At 41.3% G+C, this 20,106-nt stretch overlaps 2 protein-coding genes across 8 annotated transcripts in view; both read left to right on the top strand.

Annotated features, from left to right (window-relative positions):
- Positions 1-10,674, top strand: part of LOC128878179 (tRNA dimethylallyltransferase) — a 72,185-nt gene extending 61,511 nt beyond the window's left edge. For both annotated transcript variants that reach the window (XM_054126172.1, XM_054126171.1), the window contains exons 5-9: positions 1,945-2,060; positions 9,565-9,661; positions 9,949-10,062; positions 10,139-10,324; positions 10,402-10,674. In XM_054126172.1, coding sequence (XP_053982147.1) covers positions 1,945-2,060; positions 9,565-9,661; positions 9,949-10,062; positions 10,139-10,324; positions 10,402-10,524 — 636 coding nt within the window. In that variant the 3' untranslated portion in view covers positions 10,525-10,674. The remainder of the gene's footprint in view (positions 1-1,944; positions 2,061-9,564; positions 9,662-9,948; positions 10,063-10,138; positions 10,325-10,401) is intronic.
- Positions 10,675-18,378: 7,704 nt separating this feature from the next.
- LOC128877874 (collagen alpha-2(IX) chain) overlaps positions 18,379-20,106 on the top strand; it is a 236,225-nt gene continuing 234,497 nt past the window's right edge. For 3 of the 6 annotated variants that reach the window (XM_054125497.1, XM_054125493.1, XM_054125496.1), the window contains exon 1: positions 18,381-19,106. In XM_054125497.1, coding sequence (XP_053981472.1) covers positions 19,096-19,106 — 11 coding nt within the window. In that variant the 5' untranslated portion in view covers positions 18,381-19,095. Of the gene's footprint in view, positions 19,107-20,106 lie in introns of all 6 variants that reach the window. The other 3 variants (XM_054125495.1, XM_054125491.1, XM_054125494.1) reach the window with 2 other exon arrangements.

Here is a 20,106-nt window from a genome sequence, read left to right as displayed (position 1 = left end):
TCGCTTAATTACAGTTGCGACGGTATCGAATCGATGTATTCATTCTTTCGTAATTCTCTTCTTTTTTTATACCGTCTTTACTTCTTCCTTCTTTTTTATGTCTGGATGAAGTATCCTTAATTGGTGGGTCCTCTTAATTAGCGGACAAAAATTGCGACACACCTCGAGGATGGCATTGATACCGAGAATCCGTACAATTTATTTTCAGCTGATTAATTGCTGAACGTAGACTTTTATATAAAAAGAAATATAGTTAATGTTTTTCACTTTGTATTTAAATTTGATTGTTTCTTCACACCTAAGAGAACCTGAAACAAAGGTAAGAATATAAGAAAAAATGGATGAAATAATGAAATAATCCTATACTAAAATTATACAGAAAATCTTGCCCTTGGACGACGAGGAAAGAGTCACCAAACAGGCTCCAAGATGTCTGCTGGAATTAACAAAATTCCGACTCGGTGAAAGTTGTACCACCAGAAATAGATCTTTGCAAAGAACATGATCCCTATATTTGATTAATTCCATTCGCGTCCCTGATATGTGACTCCGTTAACACCGTCCTGGGACGAATATTCCGATGTATGACACCCTTCCTTTTTTTTTTTCTCTCGTTTGTTTCTAACGCGTACCTGAGAATCGAGTCACGTCACTGGTTTATCGCCTTCGATACACGACATGCCTGACCAGTCAGATTTTGCGCGTGAACGATTTCGAGGACACGGAACTCTCCTAACGCGTTTTAGCTATTAGCGAATACGTACGGAACGGGAGAAAGAGAGACAGGGAGTCCTAGAGCGAGAGAGGACGGGATTAATTTCAAACCTGTTGGAGGCCACCGTGGACGATGGTATCGTTCTTTCTTTTTCTCAGGGGATACGAGTCAGCTTTCGAACTCTTGCGTAACTTACACGGTTCATTGATATCGAGCTCCCCCTTGACGAAATATAGCAGTGATTATCTCGTCCCGCGGTATCTAATTCTCTGCGGGCTATCGAAATCGTCGAGATATCGAGGGATCGGCCGTGAGGGGATCTACGAGCTCCTCTTCTTTAGAAAATGAGCTTTAAACGGCAAAACAATCTTCTTTCCTGGGTTTGACGGATGGGTAATTATCCGGAGTATTGGAGTACTATTTAAAATTAAGCGAGGGATTCGTGTGGACTTGGAATTCGTGATGTTATTTCTTGGTTAGGTAACTTGGTCGTCGTCAACTAGTCTGGAGTCCTTTGAACAGAGTATATGCTGGAGATTTATTTAGTTTCAAAAATGGTGTATCTATCTGGAAGAATGTTATCAAAGGAGACCTTGTCAGAAATTAGTTCGTTACTGTAACACTAGAGGAATGTTAATAAAGATATCTACCTGTGATGCATGGATTAATACCATGCTTGGACAAATAGTCTGACGACACCCTTTGTCTTCAATAGTCGTAGCTTAGTTATTAACTCGTTTAAAGTAATTTCTACTTAAAAGTTTAAGGAGTAGCCGTTGGCTCTTTTGTTTATACATTTCTCTAGACCTGGAGGAACGCTATTATAGGTACGTGTCTTTTAGACAAGTAGCTTCATTACCCTCGCACTGGAGGAATGCTAATAAAGGTACGTGTCCTCGGCAGAAGTAGCTCATTTATCAGGGTTCTATTTCACACGTGTAAACGCTACGAAGGTTTCTCGAAAAAGGAAACGAGCGAAGCTGAACAAATTTTTTATTCTGCATTGAGAAATAAGGCTGACGAAGAAGGACTTTCTTCCCCTTCTTTTTTTTTTATTAATTAAAAACTCAATCGAGAATTTTGAAACGACACAGAGCGCATAGTCGAGAATCTCAAATTATGTGAAATAAATTGATCAAAGCTCCAGTTATAAAGCGTAAAACAAAACAAAAACCAAGTGGGCGAAGCCATTAATTAATTCCAACATCTTTTCTCCGAAATTCTTGCAGAAAGTCCTCGACTGTCGACTAGACAGCAGGGTCGACGCCATGTTGGATGCCGGTCTGGTGGACGAACTGCTTGACTTTCATCGGAGATACAACAAACAGCGGATCAAGTCCAACACGTAAGTGCGAGAGTTATGTCAGTAAGAGCTTTAGATCACGCGAGCTAGCCTGCAGTCTGCTGGTTCAAGGATTTATCCTTCGTTTCTCCCCTAGTTTTCGTTGAGTCATGCTCGAAACGTTCTGTGTTCCGCTGAAATTTCTCTCGATCCCATAATTTGTGCTGTTTCGCGAGAATACGCTAATTTCTTCATGGATTAATTAAAAACGCTTCGAAATATTTTAGAGATATTTTTAGTATCTCTCGGTCAGGACATTGTTTCGCGTCAAGCACCAGTTGAATTTTTATCGCAATCAGCGCGTGGGAGTTCCCAGTGTTCCTTTGATAGCCGACCACTTTGCATGATTCACCCTGTACGAGTTCCCCGAATTCACGTGTCACGTGTGCGCGGCGAACACGTAAACCGCCGCGATTCGTAAACAGCGCGTCGGTCAGGGCTCGGCCTCTCGCCTTACTCGCTTCCGGAAATCGCGTCGACCGGATGTCAAGGAGAAAATAAAGGAAGTAGCAGTCGCGAGAAGTAGACCGCTCTCTGCGCGGTCCCCATGCGAGAGCGTGAAAACAGAGTCATCTTATCGCGACATCTTAGTACCTGTAATAATAAAATAACAGGATTTTATTGCAAAAAAACTATCTTGAAATATATTCAAAGATAATGATAATTCTACTTTGGGAACGTCTGCCAAAATAATTTTCCTTTACATGGTAGAGGGAATGAAATATAAGAAACCCTGTTCCATGTTTGCATCGACTGAATATTTGTACTAAATTGTCACTTTCTCGCGAGTTCGAAGTTTCATGTTGTTTGTAAACGACTATTCCACACTTTCCTAATCATGTACAGTTGCGCCACGGGTTCGTCTTACAACGTTCCCATCGTGTCATCGAATTCCGCGAGAATCGGGTAACTCGTAAAATATTTCGCTTGACGTTGCGTTTGCGCGTATGCAAAGTGGGAAATTGTTCGTCAGATTATTTCTTCTTAGGCTGGTCTGCGCGCGATGATCGACACGCATCTGCGAACGTGTCTACCTGGGGATCGTTTTTCAAAAATTAGCTGAACGCCGAGTAATCGCATTTTGGAAGACGTAAAATAAAACTCGAACGTTGTTTTACGCCTAACGCACATGAAAAAATCATACTGGCAGCGAATTCCTTGCATTCTGGTGTTAACCGACTCGGAACTAGAAGATGTTAAAAACAGTGCCCGATATTGTTAACACGTTTGCTGTTAGAAACTCTGGCAAATTTTTCATTGTTATTTATTGGAAACCATATGAAACGTTTAGTTTGATTAACGGAACATTTCAAAATAGGTCCTAAACATTCTACGTCGAGAACTCCACCGCTTGTACGTTTAATCTGCAAGGCACAATTGGCGATCAATCATTAAGAAATTCATTTGAAACCTCGAGTGGCCGGTGGTCGTTAAATACTTTTAGTTTTTCGGTGTCATTTTCACTCGTTCGCGAGCATTTCGCGTGAAATACGTCCTAGCACCTTAAAGGCTGGTCCACACTGATAATGTAGAGAACAAAATTCTTTTAGATAGCATGGATCGTATTCAAGTTTTGGTTTGATTTGATAGACGACCATCTTTCGCGAATTTTGTAGTAATTGTAATATCATTCAATAGTAGTTGTAAACGCATTCATGAAATTGTGATTATTTATAAAGGCAGGAATGTTAAAGAAATGCAACAACGAAGGCCTGTCGAAAGGTCTATATCTTACTAACAATTACCTGGTTGTAAAATATTAGGCGATGGATTTCGATAAAATAGTAGTGCTGCGAGTACGGATGGACCTTTAGAGGAAACTCGAACCGCGATAAAGTCGAGTATCGATTCGATTAACCACGGTACGTTATGTCAGCAGCACTCGCGTTCAGGAAAAAGTGCAATGCCGATAAACGGCTCGAGAACTAGGTCTATTGTTTTTATTAGCTTCCTGTTGCCGATTTCCTGCTTCGCGCCCTTCGCTGCAAGACCTGCTAAAGAGCAATGCGAAATGATGCAGAACCTGTTACCGATAATCCTCTAATGAATAGTTATTACCTTCACAAACAAAACGATTACATAAAAATTACCGTTCTCTGTCTTCAAACATAAATGCATTACAAATGCAAACATTAAGCCCTTGGATCGAATTAATTGTCCAACAGGGAATGGTTACTTAAATTAATTATTTATTAGTCAATTATTATGCAGTTTGAAAAGCTCTATGTAATGGTCAATTTGTTTTTAATGTTACAGAAAATATAAATAGGAAATTTATTCATAAATATCCTTCGATGTTTCCTTCGATGTTTTTAGCACTTCCTTTCCTCAGCTTCTCAGTCGACAGCATCCCCGAATATCCGGTGCCTCGATCAATGGTTAATATCGACGCTGACAATTATAGTTAATTATTATCGTTCGCATATGCGTGCACAGTGCGCGCTGAACTGCATCGCGGCGCTGCACCAGCCGCTATGCAAATTACACCGCCATGCCAATTTGCAGTCGACTTCGCCACGGCACGTGCAGTGCGTGGTACGCAACGTGGAACAGCCCGAGAAGAGGTTCCAACTGAATTACTTTAGCGTCTAAGAAGTTCATGGGAACGAGAGTAGATGAACAAATGCGCCGCCTAAGCGAGCGTTATTGTCTTTGTCTGATGCGCACAAATACACCGCAGTGGATTAAAGTTCTTTGTTTCCTTTGCCGGGGGCGGGAGGATTATCTTGTTTTATTTATTTTTTGTCATTAGGTACCGTAGTAGCATTGTTAACATAGATAGAATCTCTGGAGCCGAGTATCATGATTATTCAGTGGACCGAATGTTTATACTGTAATTAGTTTTTCTAAGAAAGTTTATGCTACAAAACTCAGGAAGAATTCCACCGCAGTTCTACCGTTTCCAATTCTAACTAACTTCGCAAAATCTCCATTAATTTCCACTAATTAATTTTTCTTCAACCTCCTTGCACCTGTTCGTAGATTGTAATTCTCAATTGTAAGATTTTTTAATAACCATTTCAAAGCAGCCGCACCCACGCTGAAACGTTGAAAAATGAACTTTTAATTACAGTAACAGCTCTAATGGTCATTTAATTGCACATTCAAATGTGTACGTGGCTACTATGTAACAGTTACGAATCAAATTTTGAATAACAGCGTCGGATGAAGTGCCAGAAGAACTTCGCACGTGTACAAAGAAACGAGGCCCCTCTGATGTGTCGGAGTGGTGGGTTGCGATGATTATTAATTTTTTTTTCTTTTTTTTTTCACGCCTGGCCACGGTCTTCCCTCGTTTCACCGCTCGCGTACCTCGATACTCGCGCATTTCTGCGAGTAACATGTCTCGTATTATGCAAATGCTCGTGCTCGGCTGCTTTACCTGCTCGACTTCTGCCGGATATGACGTCATACCCTGGCACATCAAAGTTGCAAAAGACAGGTGTGATTAATATAATATGCCAATGCGAGAGTAATACGGCAGGTTCATTATACGAAACCTGTACGACGCCATTAAGCTTCGAATTAAAATTTCCGGGTCTGTTGTGCGTTGCCATTGTTTCGTTTCGAATGAATAATTTCATGTGATTTTGTTAACGATGCTTCACCTGCATACATTATTTTTGTCGTTCTGCGAGACGGTGTATTTGTGACATTTTCGTAAAGGTTTGGTTTTCAACTGATTCCCACATTATTTGGATACTTATTGAATTGATTTTAATCGTTTATTCCCCTTCATTCTTTTTTCATTGACTTAAAGGTGAAAATTACTTTTTGATACTTCATAAAAACAGGCAAAAAATTATAAAAGAACATATCGTTCATACACAGTGTATATCAGTGTTTCCTTTTCTCTTTCTGCTAAGTAAATAAATGATTCTCACTGCAAGCAATCCGTTCGCAAAAATGTAATCTCCGATAAATAGTTGCGCAGTGACGAGAGATTCGACGAAATATCGACGTTCCTTGAATTATTAATTTATAATTCATTATGTCTGCGGTTTCCCGTTGGAAAAAAAAATTGCCAAGTCAGACTACTCGAGACATTACCGAGTTTCTGGTGAATCCGATCGTTCGGTTATTCCTCAATGCCACGTAACACGTATTTATATGCAAATCGAGTACCTTTCGCTCATTATACATGCCTGTGTTAATTACGCTACTCCTAGCTAATCGGGATAAGATATTGATAACGGTTGACACGTGAAGCCGAAGGCGTCTGCCGGTTGCATTCGAAATTTCGATGATCCATCGCGTCTCCTCTGCCCTGGAAAAACCGGAAATAAACCGGCTGAACGACGACATTCGTTTTTTTCGCACGCCATTTAAGAAATTTATCGCTGCTAGGTTTAGCCATTGATTGAATTCGATTGGTTGCCAACGACTTTTTGAGAATAGAGGTTTCAGCGAGCATGGTGCATCACGAAAATATTCCCAGAAATCCCAATCAAGGAATATTGCAAATAGAATATATTCTACATCGTAGCGTGGAACGCTGTTAGCGATACTTTCCATCAGACCGCGAAGGTGACAAGGTATTAATAGTTTCTTTTAAATTGACAACGAATTATGGATCGGTATAATTACGTATGTATATCCGGAGACGTAACATAGCATTACGGCGTTACGTAAAAAGCAACAGAGTAACAGAGTGACACGTGTGGTCGCAATCGTGCGAAACGATGCGTGCAAAATTTCATTACTCGCAACGTGAGGAGTTTATCGTGCAAATCTCTCGCTATCGATCGATAAGTGATTTTCACTCGTTCGGAAAAGTATTCGTGAGAGGAGTTTCGGATTAGTCATGCGTGCGTCACGTGTTAACGACTTTATCAAATTTCGCTATCGCGCTATGTAACATTTAAAACACACTTCGACTTCCAGGCAGAGATAATATTGAATAGAAGGCTCCAATTTTAGAAGAATTCTACAAATTCGAGGACATAGTAGTTCACGGAAAGCCTTAAGTTTAACCGAGCGATTAACCGATTATCTCCTACCTGGCCTGATAGTCGGCCCTTTCGCGGTAAAGAAACAGCAATAATAATCGCCGACATGGGAAACTGGCTGGCAACAGATAATAAAGATATTTTAGAACAGTTATGGTTTCGTGATAATAATTTCTGTCCCTGTCGTTATCTTAACTACCGGTGCAAGTATCACCACCGCCACTGTTTGTTATTATCGCTACACCTACCACTGAAACTGGTGTTATCACCATGATTGCACGAATGTTAGCGCATTTCTGATTATCGCTGATCGTATTGCGAGAGAATTTACGTTTTGATTAGGCCCCGTTAATAACGATTCTTTCGATAATTGTGAGAGAAAATTGGACAACCGTATCGTTGGTTACGATATACTTTGTTACACGTGCTCCGTTCCAGTGGAGAATTGAAACGAATAAATCAGAACTGAAGTACAGGTGCGTTGGTATCTCAGTGTTAATTTGATTCCTTTCGATGTTAAAAGTGTTCTATGTAAACAAGACAATTTTACATTATGTAACACTACTTGGTTTCTTTCGAAAGAATTAAATTTCATTGCCAACAAATCTGGTAAGTCAAAATGTGATTACGAATTTGGGTTATCTGACGCTCAGATTACCTAAACCAATATTATCTGCTTTATTCGATTATCAGAAATTCAAACGTTATCGAATCATTGTTCAGGTAAATTGAAGTAGCCCGGTGATATTGGATCCATTGTCTCATTTGAAATTCCTGCTGTCATATAAAATATCACTGAACATCGTTTTCAATAGGCAATCTTTACACTTCACAATCTTCAAGTATTACAAGACGAGCTTAGAAGAATTTTTCCAAATTTTATATACAAAACTATACGATTAATTTCTTATTGTTCTCGTTTTTTTTCTTTTGTTTCTTAAGAATCACCCCAGCCAACTCCAGTACTATTTTTTACTGCTAGAGCTTACCGAAACACTATCAAGGGTTAACTCGGGCAAATGGCGCCACAGCTAGACTTTCACCCCACACTGATAGCGTCATAATTACTCTAAGGTCCGCTCGTTGTCCTCAAAAGTTCCGAAGACCTATAACTTTTTGGGTCAGAGGACCTCTAAGCAGTGTTAATCCCAAGTACTTGAAGCCCTCTTCAACTCCAGTCTTTAACAATACTGAGGAGCTTCTCTCGAGTGACTTCTTCCTGTTATTCATTACAACCTCCATCAGTCCAGCCCCAAACCTACCTAGAACACAAAAATTCTCATCCCCGTCAGGGATGCATTCCAAACTGTTTCTAAATTACTTGATTATATTTTCCCCTCATATTCTAACACACACAGGGGTCTCATTCACGCGTGACCATGCACCCAGCCAGCCTGTATCTAATTTCTAGTTACAGGTTCATATTTGGCATTGACACGTGTGCGAAACAAGTGAGCCGTGGCCGCCGTTAGCCGGCTCAGACTTTTCTCGCCACGTAAGCTGCCGCCGTCTCGACCTCGCCTGGCTCGCTATCACTATCCAGCCGTGATAAGATGGCGAGCCTGCAAAATGCAGTTCTCCTTTCGTAGCAGAGATACGATCGCCACTCGAGAACTAGAACCGAGGACGCAAACGTGCTCGCGCGACGCTTCGCCGCCCGTTTAAAGACGATGGGACGTCTGCCACCCTCGACTTCTACTTTTTACGCCGGTCGTTGGAATAAACATTAACAACATCTTTATTACGCTTGGCGCGAACCCATCGGCCATGGAAATCGCAGAACGGCCGCCGCCGCCGTGGAGCAGCGTAATTGCGACGCGCCGGGTGCTGCTCCTTCGGGGTGAAACGATCCTGGATGATCCTTTTTCGTTGTTCCGTTTTTAATGATTCGGAAAGTTCGAAGAATGCTTGCTTTGAGATTTGGCTTACTTTTGTTGTCCATGAGAGAGGGGGATAGGTAATGTTATTACGCTTCGTCTTTAATAGAATCGAAGTCGGGTCCACGAACTAAGTGGGTTCACTAGGTACCAGTAATCAGATCTGAAAACCTGGTGGAAACAGTAGGAGCATTAATCTTTCTCCAGTGACTATTTTTGCTTTAGTAGGTATCAGATGACACGTTGATATCGTAATTTATTGATTTTCGGAGCAGCAATATTTTTATAAAACGAAATACAAAAATTTAAGTAGATTCATCGACCATAACAAGATCTTAAAACCTTGTAGAAGAAATCGAAGGAAGCATTAATCTTCCTCCACTGGCTCCCGATAATACGAATGCAATTATTTGAAGCTTGCCTTGCTTGATCACGTACGCTGTTGAAATAATAATGTTCTCGACGCGATAATATATTTAAACAAAAAAATTAAAAGTGCGATCATCATGCCCATGAAGTTCTAATCCTTCTCAGTGATAATTTAATTTACTTTAATTCGAGTTCTCTTTTCAAGCTTATTAGTGCTTGAAATTGGGTTTTAACGAAATTGGTTGGGCAGTGTGGGCTGCGAGCGGTGCAAGAGAAGCGGCATACACGATTCGGTAAATGTTTGCATTCCAGGTTACCCGATTACACGAAAGGCATCTTTCAGACCATCGGCTTCAAGGAGTTTCACGCTTACCTCGTGCTCCCCGAGGAGGAGAGGCAAAGTAAAAAGGTAAGCAGAAGCGGCGAACTGCAACGTCGTCACGTTCTCTGCAGCTGCGCGCGATGCAGCTCGATTATCGTCTCTGGAACCGATCTTGGTGTCCATGAGGAGACGTTTTATACAACCTGCAAGTCGAACTGAGGAGCTTTAATCCATTCTTCATTTATTTTCTAATTATATAATTTGCCAAACTCCGCAAGGGAACACTGCAAACTGCCGTCGATTTTGATAAATCTGTAGAATTATTTTAGCGCGAGTAGTCAAATGCATTGCTGTAAGTTTATGTTTGTCGATAGGGCCAGGAGTTACTCCAACAAAGCATCGACTTCTTAAAACTCGTTACGAAGAGGTACGCTAAGAAACAAGTCAAATGGATCACGAATCGTCTAATTCGTCGCAACGATAGACAGGTGGGCAAGAGACTAGTCGAATATTAGAAATACTTGTTTTGAGATGAAACGATATAACGATGGATAATGGTTATAGACACCGCCGGTTTATTCACTAGACTGCACGAATTTGGATAATTGGAATAGTTCCGTATTAGAACCAGCCGTGGCAATAATAGACGCCGTGTTGAGAAGGGAGCAACCGACGCAAAAGCCTTTGAACGGGACTGCTGATACCGAAAAAGTCACCGACAGTAGTAACGAGGAAAGGCATTATTGCGATGTAAGTTTTCAAGCGAGGTACATTCAATAAATTTTCAGTGTTTTTGTGTCTAGATAAATTTCATGTACTTTTTATAGGTCTGCGAAAGGGTTTTCATTGGAGACTTCCAGTGGAACATCCATGTACATAGTCAGAAGCACTTGAGAGTACTAAAGAAAGTACAAAAATTGAAGGAAGAAAAAGAGGCGTGTAACAATTAAGTATGACGACAGACGTAATCATCGTATTCTGTGATTATATTATGTAAAATACGCGCGAACTATTCACATGTTTTGTGCATATATTTTATACCGAATACCAAAAAGATTGTACATACTCGATATTCTAAATATAGAGCGCTATTCGCAAGACTCCGGAAGTCGATATGTGATATGTAAATTACGTTCTTCTGTGTTACTCACATGTGATAAAGTAGGAAACTCCTTATCTAACTTGGATAAGGAAGGTTTCTTTATGTCCACACTCTGCTGGTATGGAAGATTCAGTCGTAACGCTCCATCCGTAGATGGAAGAAGACCTGCGCTGTCGATAAAACAGTTGAATACCTGAATCGGGAAATAGCCGCAATGATCAACAGAGGTCAGTACTGGTCATATGTGATGTCTGAGTGGTCAACAGGAGCCAGGGGTTTCCAAAGATCGCGGAAGATAACACGCGAGATTAAGACTGAATTAGAAAACATTGAATTTCAGTAAAATAACACTCACAGTCACTGTTTACACAATAACCATTGTTAAGAATTACTTTAGCTATCGTCGGAAATTAATTCTGGCTCCACTTCGCCTAACGTGACGTTGAATATTAACACTTCGAAATAATTTGACCAAGACAGTTGTAAATTTAATAAAATCTTGTACAAACATGTATAAATAAACATACAAAATGTAAAAAAGAAACTCACGAATACTGCCTCGAAACTAAAAATAAAAGAGTACCCACTTAATTCCAGTTTCGCGGTTCTCCTCATTCCAGGATGGCAAGACTCCTCGGGGACTCGTTCCTCCGCAGGCAGGAAATTCCCGGTGAATCGTTTGCGAGCGACGTTTCACCAGGTGGCACTCACGCGAAGCGACAAACGTTTTCCCGCTTCGGTTGACGCCCCGCGGAATTGCCACAGAAACGGGGAGAAAGAGAAAGATACGGGCGTGACCCCTACCCTCTCTAAGCGTCGCCTCCATCCGACGATTCAGTCATTTTACGATTTCAATTAACATCAAGCCACCCTCGCCGAACAGACTCGTTCCTTTGGTGAATAGGCGAACCCTCTGGTCATTTGAGGCCTTGAATGCACCTGGAATATTCGCGGCTACGCACGCACGCTGAAATATTGTCAAACGCACGCGTTCCGCGCGGCTTTGCGACTCGCCACGCTTGAAATTACCTCTCGGGAGCGACGGTGTTGATGAGGACACGCGGGGGTGGCCGATGTTGCAATTTTTAATCAAACTGGACAATTTCGAACGTTGGAGCGTGGGAATTCTTTCAACGACGGACATTTTTCCTATCTACGGATCTTTTGTCGGGCTTTGATGAGCGGCAGGGTGCATTCAATGAGACTTTACGCGGGGATAAAAAAGGTGAACTTTGGGAATCGATAGGGAAGTCCGTGTAACTTCTTCTATTTCGTTTATTCTTCATTTTAGTTAGTGACTTTCTTCTTTGTGTAGATATGACCACTGTTCTATTTATGGAAAGTTTTTTCGTAAGCATTCCTTGCTTTTTATTTTATTTAAAGACTTCATTCCGACGAGAGTTTACAAAAAAGTAACACTTTACTTTTGTCATTGTAATATATATTACCACTCATGCATTTTTTAATTTCAATATTATCAAATTTTCGTTAGAGCCCCGTTCGAGACAGACCCGTTGATCACCATTTATTTATTACATCGACGAGCACAGTTTTCAATTAACCAGAAACGTCGTTCCGAGACTGTCGAGAGGATCGAGCGGATCGATCAGGGAATAAATTCCTCCCGCGCATAAAACGTTTACGACGGAAGCGTTCCCTGATGTAAAACAGGTTTTCACTCGGGTCAATTAACCAGTCGGTGATTTACGTCGTTGCGTTTGACTATCTATGTAGTTAGTAGCATGAAAGACACACGCGAAAAGAGGAGGACGACGTTAGGATACTATCTAACTGAATTCCCAGATAACCGATGGCGGTTTCAGCGACTGCCTCGAAGACGTCAGATATGGAAATGCATTAGTAACGGTAACCTGTAATTGTGGCATGAGTGCTCCTCTTTGATGCGCCCGTGAAGACGCAATCCAGTGTGCTCATCGTTTAAGCGTAAGTATGATAAATGCAGAACTCACAGCTCATACGCGTATTATTAACGAGGCGATGACACAGGACTCTCAATTTATTGGACAATTTTCTCGTTAAGTACGCCATTAACATCGACTGTGTCTAGGTAGTTATTCGTTACGATCGGTTAATACTGTAGGCGTTCATCTTTCGATGTTCATGGGATGGGTTAGATGATCTTTAATTCTTCTTCGGTACGTGTCATTATTTAGCGAAGGATAATAGCGTAACGTTGATCTTAAACCTGAGGAATTTTGATAATAGGAATTAATTATTAAATTGTTCGTAAGGTATGGATCGGTTCTTGATATTTCTAAATTCACGGGATAGGTTACAAGATTTTTATTTTTATTGAGTACGTGGCACCATTTAGAGAGATAATAGCATGATTTCTACCCTTAGGGGCTGTAGCGACAGCAGCTACAGTACGGGTCTAGCGATCCATTAGGTTTAACCGAATTACAGACGCAAATGTAAGACCGGTACAGGTGACATAGTCGGGTCACACGACTGTGCATTCTTATATTGGGTTGTCTGGAAAGTCCATGCCGATTTTTAGTAGCCGGAACAGGTCTGAATATATCGGAATGGTTGAAAACAAATAACATGTGGACATCCCTTAAAAGGTGGAAAAATTGTGGAACAAAATGGTACATATGTAACTCGATAAATATATATATATCGAAATTCAAACATGTCTTTGAATGTTTCTTAAAAATTGCCACGAACATTCTGGACAACCCAATAAATAAACTAAAGAAAGAAAGATAATATTATATCAAGTATTCGTGTGCAAGTCGAAGAAAGAATGTGAACAGTTTTATTTTTGTTGCTACCTTTCTTTAAACATGATTGATACGTGTTACCATGGATTCATTTTTAAACAGACTTGAAGATGGATCGTCCACCATTATTTCTCGCTTAAGGGGTTTATAAAAGGGACTTAGGGTGAACGCTGTCCTCGGGGAAGACGTATGAGACTAAACTGTAGTCTAGTGTTAGGGTTGTAACGTCGACCGATCGTTTAAGAGAATTTTAGGTATAACAAGCAACTCAACATGCACATACATATAGGTGGTTTACGTCGTTTTTGACACACCAATTAAACGAAAGGCGTGACAACTGGAAACGCATAGAATCAATTAAAGTGACAGACGCATGGAGGGAGCACGTGTCGGCGAAAGTTTTTAATTAATTGGTGTCAAGTTTAGGCACAGACGACGATGCGTCAGTTGACTCCTCGTAGCTGCCTCGTTTTTCTTCGTTCGCTGGTAATAGTGGCAATCCTTTAAGTAGAGAGGATGATATTGTCGGGGAACGGGACATTAACGCTTGACTCGTGGCAATCCACGTTCATTTCTCTTACAGAGTTCGTTTAACCTGTTTCATTTTTGCGCCAACGAATGATTTTGGTAGCCATGCATGTTTTTGCTAGAATATTTATGACTTTTTAATGTGGCATTAACGAATATTTTCTTTTAGTTATGGGAAATAACTAAAGTAGTAGATTTAAGTAGTACTTCAATCGGTTTTTCGATCGATTTCAATCGACGCGTTTCGCTGAATAATCAAAGCAACGGAATCGCGGACGTTTGGAGACAATTGCTAAAATTCGTTGGACGGTGAACGCGTTAATTAACGATATTAACGAGGGTGGTTCATTTTCACACCCTGTCCGATTGGAATTCTTTGCCGTTCGCAAACGATGTCTGCCTACCAATAATCGATCGTATGGCAATAGCGCCGAGAGGTTTATTAATAACGGCATACACGGTGTGCCGACTGAATAATCGAGCATTATAGACACGACAATGCAGTTACGATCAGACGGTTATTGTTTCGTGTCGCGATTGAAGGTCATAATGAACACATCGGTCTGGTTGATCACGGTGGGCAGGAAGAGCTGCAACATCTAATTACGTGTCGGTTGCAACACCTCCTGACTGTTTATTTCAAACCGTTCACACCTTGCTTTATCCATCGGTGAAAATTGTTTTACCACGGTGAAATAAACACTCGACTCGAGGTTTCAACTACTCCATTTTTTTGTGCTTGCTATCCATAGTATTCAGAAATATCGAAGAAATCTTGACAAAATAAACAGCTTTCCTCTACAAAAATACAACTCCAAATTGATTCGAACGCTTTCATTGCCCAATACCTCTTCGTTGCACAAGTGAATTATCTTTGTTTTAAAATAAAATACTTCGATAAAGTCGTATTGTCTGCGAACAGACCTGTACACGAGTTTTCACGGAACTGGATTGACACTGTTGTTGGTCCAAATAAAGAAATAAATGTTTTTCATCAAGCCTTGATTGTCCCTCTGATACAATTGTCCAGAGAAACAGGATTTTAATCACAGACCAGGATTTGGTTGGCGTGGAATTAATCGTGAAACTAAGGTTACAGTTTTATTTCAATATCCACACGTATTACTATTATTACTAACAACACTGTTGTTATATTTTTCTTTAAATTATCGAATCACTAAAAAATACAAAATTAATATACAGAGAAAATTCTTTCTACGATTCGAGAGCAATTTTAGAAAACACCCTCGCGTAATCGTTTATTAAATTCGTTTCGAGCGGCTGACAAACGTGAAATTCAGAACCGAGAGAACGACTTTGCATAGATAAGATCCAAGCTCCGTAAGTGAGCTTATCGTCAATCGAGGCATTTAATAACGCCATGGCGCCAGCTTCAGATCCTCATCAAGCGTTATTCCATTCAAGAGTGCTAGCTTTCATTGCCATGTACACAAAGAGTTGGCCTTCGTTGTCGCGTACCCTTATCGATCCAAGATTTTGATAACACCTGGTAAATAAGACGACGAAAAGATACCTTTCGCATGCGACAGTGTTAATTTAAGTATCAATTACGATCATTATCATCATTCAATTTAAAACGACAAATTTTAAGTAAAATGGAATTTTTCGAAACGTAAATAATCTATAAGATAAAACGTGAAAAACATATAGAGACTCGAAGGTTCGAAAGAAATATACGAAATTAGAGAACAGTATTTACACACACGAATCAAATGTATTCAACACGAATCAAATGAATTCAACACTATTCTCGAACAAGTATGAAAATAGATTATTAAAAATGCTATATCAATAGTCTTCACGCTTGGAATAGTAGAATAAGTCGTGGAGACCGGTACGAAGAACGACGTGGAAATAATTCCAATTGAATACTTCACACTTTTAAATGGACACACGTTTCTGATTCATCTAGAGAACGGCATTTCAAACATCACTTTAACGCTCAACCATGTGTTAAATGACCGTTACTTCAGGAATTGACAGTTACTTCAGGAATTGACGTTCGACTGGTCCATGATACTCGGCACATTCATGGAAACACTTTTAAAAATACTTTCCAGCCATCGAGCAGCTGCTGGTAGCCATTATCATCAATGCGAGATGAAATTATCGCGATCCGAATTGACTTAATTTTATCGATAAGCCAACTTTATCGTTCTGTTACAGGAACGAAACGATCTCGTGAATGGAATGGTGAAAAAAAGAACTCGAAGAGAAGAGGTAACGAACTCCCGTTACAGAATTCTGATTAGGCCAGCCCGAGAACGTAATGGAATAAGAGAAAACGTCGTTCCTCTATCGGCTCGAACACGTCACGTCCGCCTTTAGGTATCTGTTTCTCCTTTTCAGATGATTTTATAGCTGACTAATTCATTAACGCGACGATAGCGTGTATCGCATTTACATTCGAGTCTATTATTAACGACGACAGGTTAGGAACGATCATTCTTTATCTGTATCACAATGATTAATTATAATTGGAATATGTGTGGATTGTAAGTGGAGCAATTGTCCGCAGATATACTTTATTCTCCATGGTTTTATATGACTTCATTTTGGTGTATATAATCTCAATTTATTATACACAATATCCATGAACATTGTTAGTCTTGATTTGCTTCGTCTGTGAAGGTTACTGATCAAAGTCTGACAAAAGGAACGTATCAATGCTATTTATACTCTATCTATGAGCTACTTAATATCATTGATATTCAGTTCAAATGTGACGACTGATTTACAAGTAAATTAGATCAATACCATTTTTAAACTCCAAAAATATTCAGTGGAACTCTCAATTAGTGACAAAATTGAGATGGTGCACTTAAAAGTCAGCGAATATGTTTACCAACATTCAAGTTAGTATTCTTTAAATTTCTCGATAAAGAAAGAAACGTTTCGATAACTTATTGACCGAAATAAATTGGATTGCTCGCGAGAATTACTTCGTCAATTACTTAGATAATCGCCTAAGCGATGGGAATACCTTCTTAGCTATAAATAAGCCACAGCCTCGGGTATCTCGTCCGTACCGTATTCGTATCTCGTCGGGAACGAATTTTTTGCGGGCGAACGGAAGCATCGACGCTATTTCGCATGCACTTGACACAATACCGATACTTTCGCGAGGGTATTAAATGAGTATCGATTTCGCGCGAAGCCATTCCGTAGAAAATAACCATCGATTGACGTCGACGCCATCGGTTCGCTATCATCTCCAATCAGCAGCCACCTTATTTCTTTCGTGCCTGGAGACGCAATCAGCGATACCGCGAAACAAAACAGAAAAAGAAGGAGGAAAATGTATCCTGTAAAATCTGACATTCCACACTCGAATCTAATTTTCTGTGGATGGACACTAAACGAAGACTTTCCTATTCTTGTAATTTGAATCAGGTTCCTTTTAGATCGTTACACTAGTTAAACAGGATATTTAACACCGAAGAATTGAAAGCGTTCAATCGAAGGATCGGATGATCAGTAAATAAAATTATTGAAAACGTAACAAGATATGTGATTCTGGTTCCGTTTCATTTTTCTCGTCTCGACAAGGAAAAATTGAGAGTGATTGGAATTTGTTGAAACTGTGGGGAAGAGTTATGGAAGAAGCGAAGGTGCGTGCGAGGAAAGGTCATGGAAAGGGAAATGCAAGAGGATCGTGAAAAAGAATGAACATACCCGAAGAAAAATAGTCAAGGTTTCAGGGTGGTCGAGGAACGCTTCCTGATTTACGATCCTTGTCGACTGTCGACTGGCGTAACGGCTGTCGAACCTGAAGTGCTTGTAGTTTCAGACGACGTTGAGTACGTTTACAGTGTAAACTTTACACGACGTCCAAGTTCGGCCTATTGTATTTGTAACATAATCATATGTCCACTCGTAACCACAATGAATACAAAACGATGATTTTCGTACTCGAACCAGTAATCGCTTGTATCGGCAAATAAATAAAATTCTTAAACCCCAGGCATCAAATCAGAAAATCTGGACTGCAAAGGTCTAAAGTTCCTTCGGAAAGTGGGCGTTTCGCCTCGCGAATCCTCCGAACGGTATTCCCGCAATTTTCTAAACCATTCCCTGATCTAATCCCAGCTAAGCAATAATCTCGACGGTTAGGCGTCCCGAATGGTCGAGGGTACGCTAAGCGAAGAGGAAGAAAAAGTCCACGTGCAATTTCGTCCGTAGTGGCGGGTTCACTAAAACGATTTTAACCGGCGGCCGCAAGATGGCGACGCACTGCCCGGCGCCGGGCGTCGCGACGGCGGCAGTCGCAAGGACGACGCCGTCGCCGCCACGTGGGGAGCGAATTTGAATCGGCCGCCACTGGCAGCTGCTCGTCATCCGCTCCAAAGCATCCAGAAGACCGTATACCGCCGAGCCTGACCACTGTCACCGATCATCCCCCAAAAAGCTCGCTCGAAAGGACCTCGGGAACCTTCGAGATACCGTCGCGGCTGTCACGGTGGTCGTTATCAAAGAAACAACGTATCGGAGGCTGACACGGAGAAGAAAGGGCAGAGAGGTGACTAGATCAGCGTCACGACGTCTAGCACGCGACGTCGGCAACCGCGGGAGTAGGAGGAGGTTAGGAGGGAGAAAAATCGCGAAGGAAGCGGCAAGTGTCACGAAGGGACTGTTGTCAGTGAGTGGTGGACCGTGGAGCCGATTGGGCTGTCAGCTGCGTCTCGTTGCGAGCGAGGTTCGCCGCGATTGGTCCCGGCTCGAGCTGTTTCCCGTTGCTGGAAAAAACTGGGCTCGACGTTGAACCGTGTCCCAGAGTGCGGGATCGTTCCGTCGATCGCGGCCGGAAGTACGTTGACCTTGCTCTCTCTGTATGACCTTGGATTATTGGCGCCACCGTCGGCACCTTTGACTCCGACATCGAGTGGCAATCGAGGTTGGCCCCTGGCCGGCTAAGAGGGTTCGATCGGCCGATCGAGGAGTGTTTGGTGGCCGTCAGGGTGTCGCGAGTGAGGTTTCCGAGTGGTATCGAGAGCCAAGTTCGCGGTCACTGTGCGACCTCGCGTATGTGTGTGCCTGGAGGAGTGTGCGAGCAGTGACTACTTCAAAGAGAGGGTCGCTCGAAAAGCTTAACCACCTGTCACGAGCCGATGGAATGACCAAACATGCGGCCTAGGTAAGTCGAGAGTGCGTTGTAAATAACTGGAGGGACTGTCTCGCGGATGGAACTCCCGATATCACCAGCAGAATTCACGGCCTTTCGATGGTCAACATTTTGCGTCACGGAACGTAAACGATATTGCTATCGCGAGCTCGCGTTTTATGGGAGAGAAGATGGTTTTCCCATGAGCCATGAGATAATCTTTACGGCTACGTGCAGCAGATAAGAAAGTTACCCGGTGAAAAATCGTCAGGCGAAGGCCGCGGCGCACAGTGGTAAAAACGGCCTATTTAGGTGGACATTCGGTAAAAATTACATATCAACCGATCGAGGAATGGACTTAGCACTGTCATTAAGGACAGAGTAAGATAAAAACTGCATTGAGGATTACATTTTATCAACTGACACTTGATCAAACATACCAGTTTACAACCATCAGGTAATTTTTTACAACCACGAGGTAATTACATCACATTTAGTGCCAGCTCTCTAAGTCTGATAACTAGCATTACTAATAATACTTCTTCCGAGTTAGAAGAAATGAAAGAGTAGGTAGGTAGTGTATAATATTTAAATAAATAAATAAAAAAACCAGGATTGGCCGCTTTTACCAGTGTGCGGCGACTCCTCCAGGAATCAATTTGTTGCACGTGACGGTATCGAATAGGATTCGATAGGTACACACTGTACATGCGACCGTGTCGTAATTGCGACGTTTCGTTAAAAGTTATTGCTGTGGGTTGAGATCAGGATCTTCGCAAGTCTATTACAAGAATTCCTCTCAATTAAATGATAGGTTTGATGTTACTCATTGAAAAGTTCGATGATTTCGAGAGGTTCGATGATTCTCCGTGTGAATTTTGCAAGAATATACCGAGTAAAGTAGTTGCAAGGCAAAGTAGTTAGGCAAGATCCGCAGTGACTGTTTCACGGAATCATTTGTTACACGTGGCACTATCACTTGAGAGATTCTTTGACAGCTAAACTGCCTACGCTTCATGCATCATTAATGTGT

The sequence above is a fragment of the Hylaeus volcanicus genome, chromosome 6 (assembly GCF_026283585.1).
Source record: "Hylaeus volcanicus isolate JK05 chromosome 6, UHH_iyHylVolc1.0_haploid, whole genome shotgun sequence".
NCBI lineage: Eukaryota > Metazoa > Arthropoda > Insecta > Hymenoptera > Colletidae > Hylaeus > Hylaeus volcanicus.
Note: the sequence above shows the minus strand (reverse complement) of the source record. Positions and strands in the feature narration are given on the sequence as shown.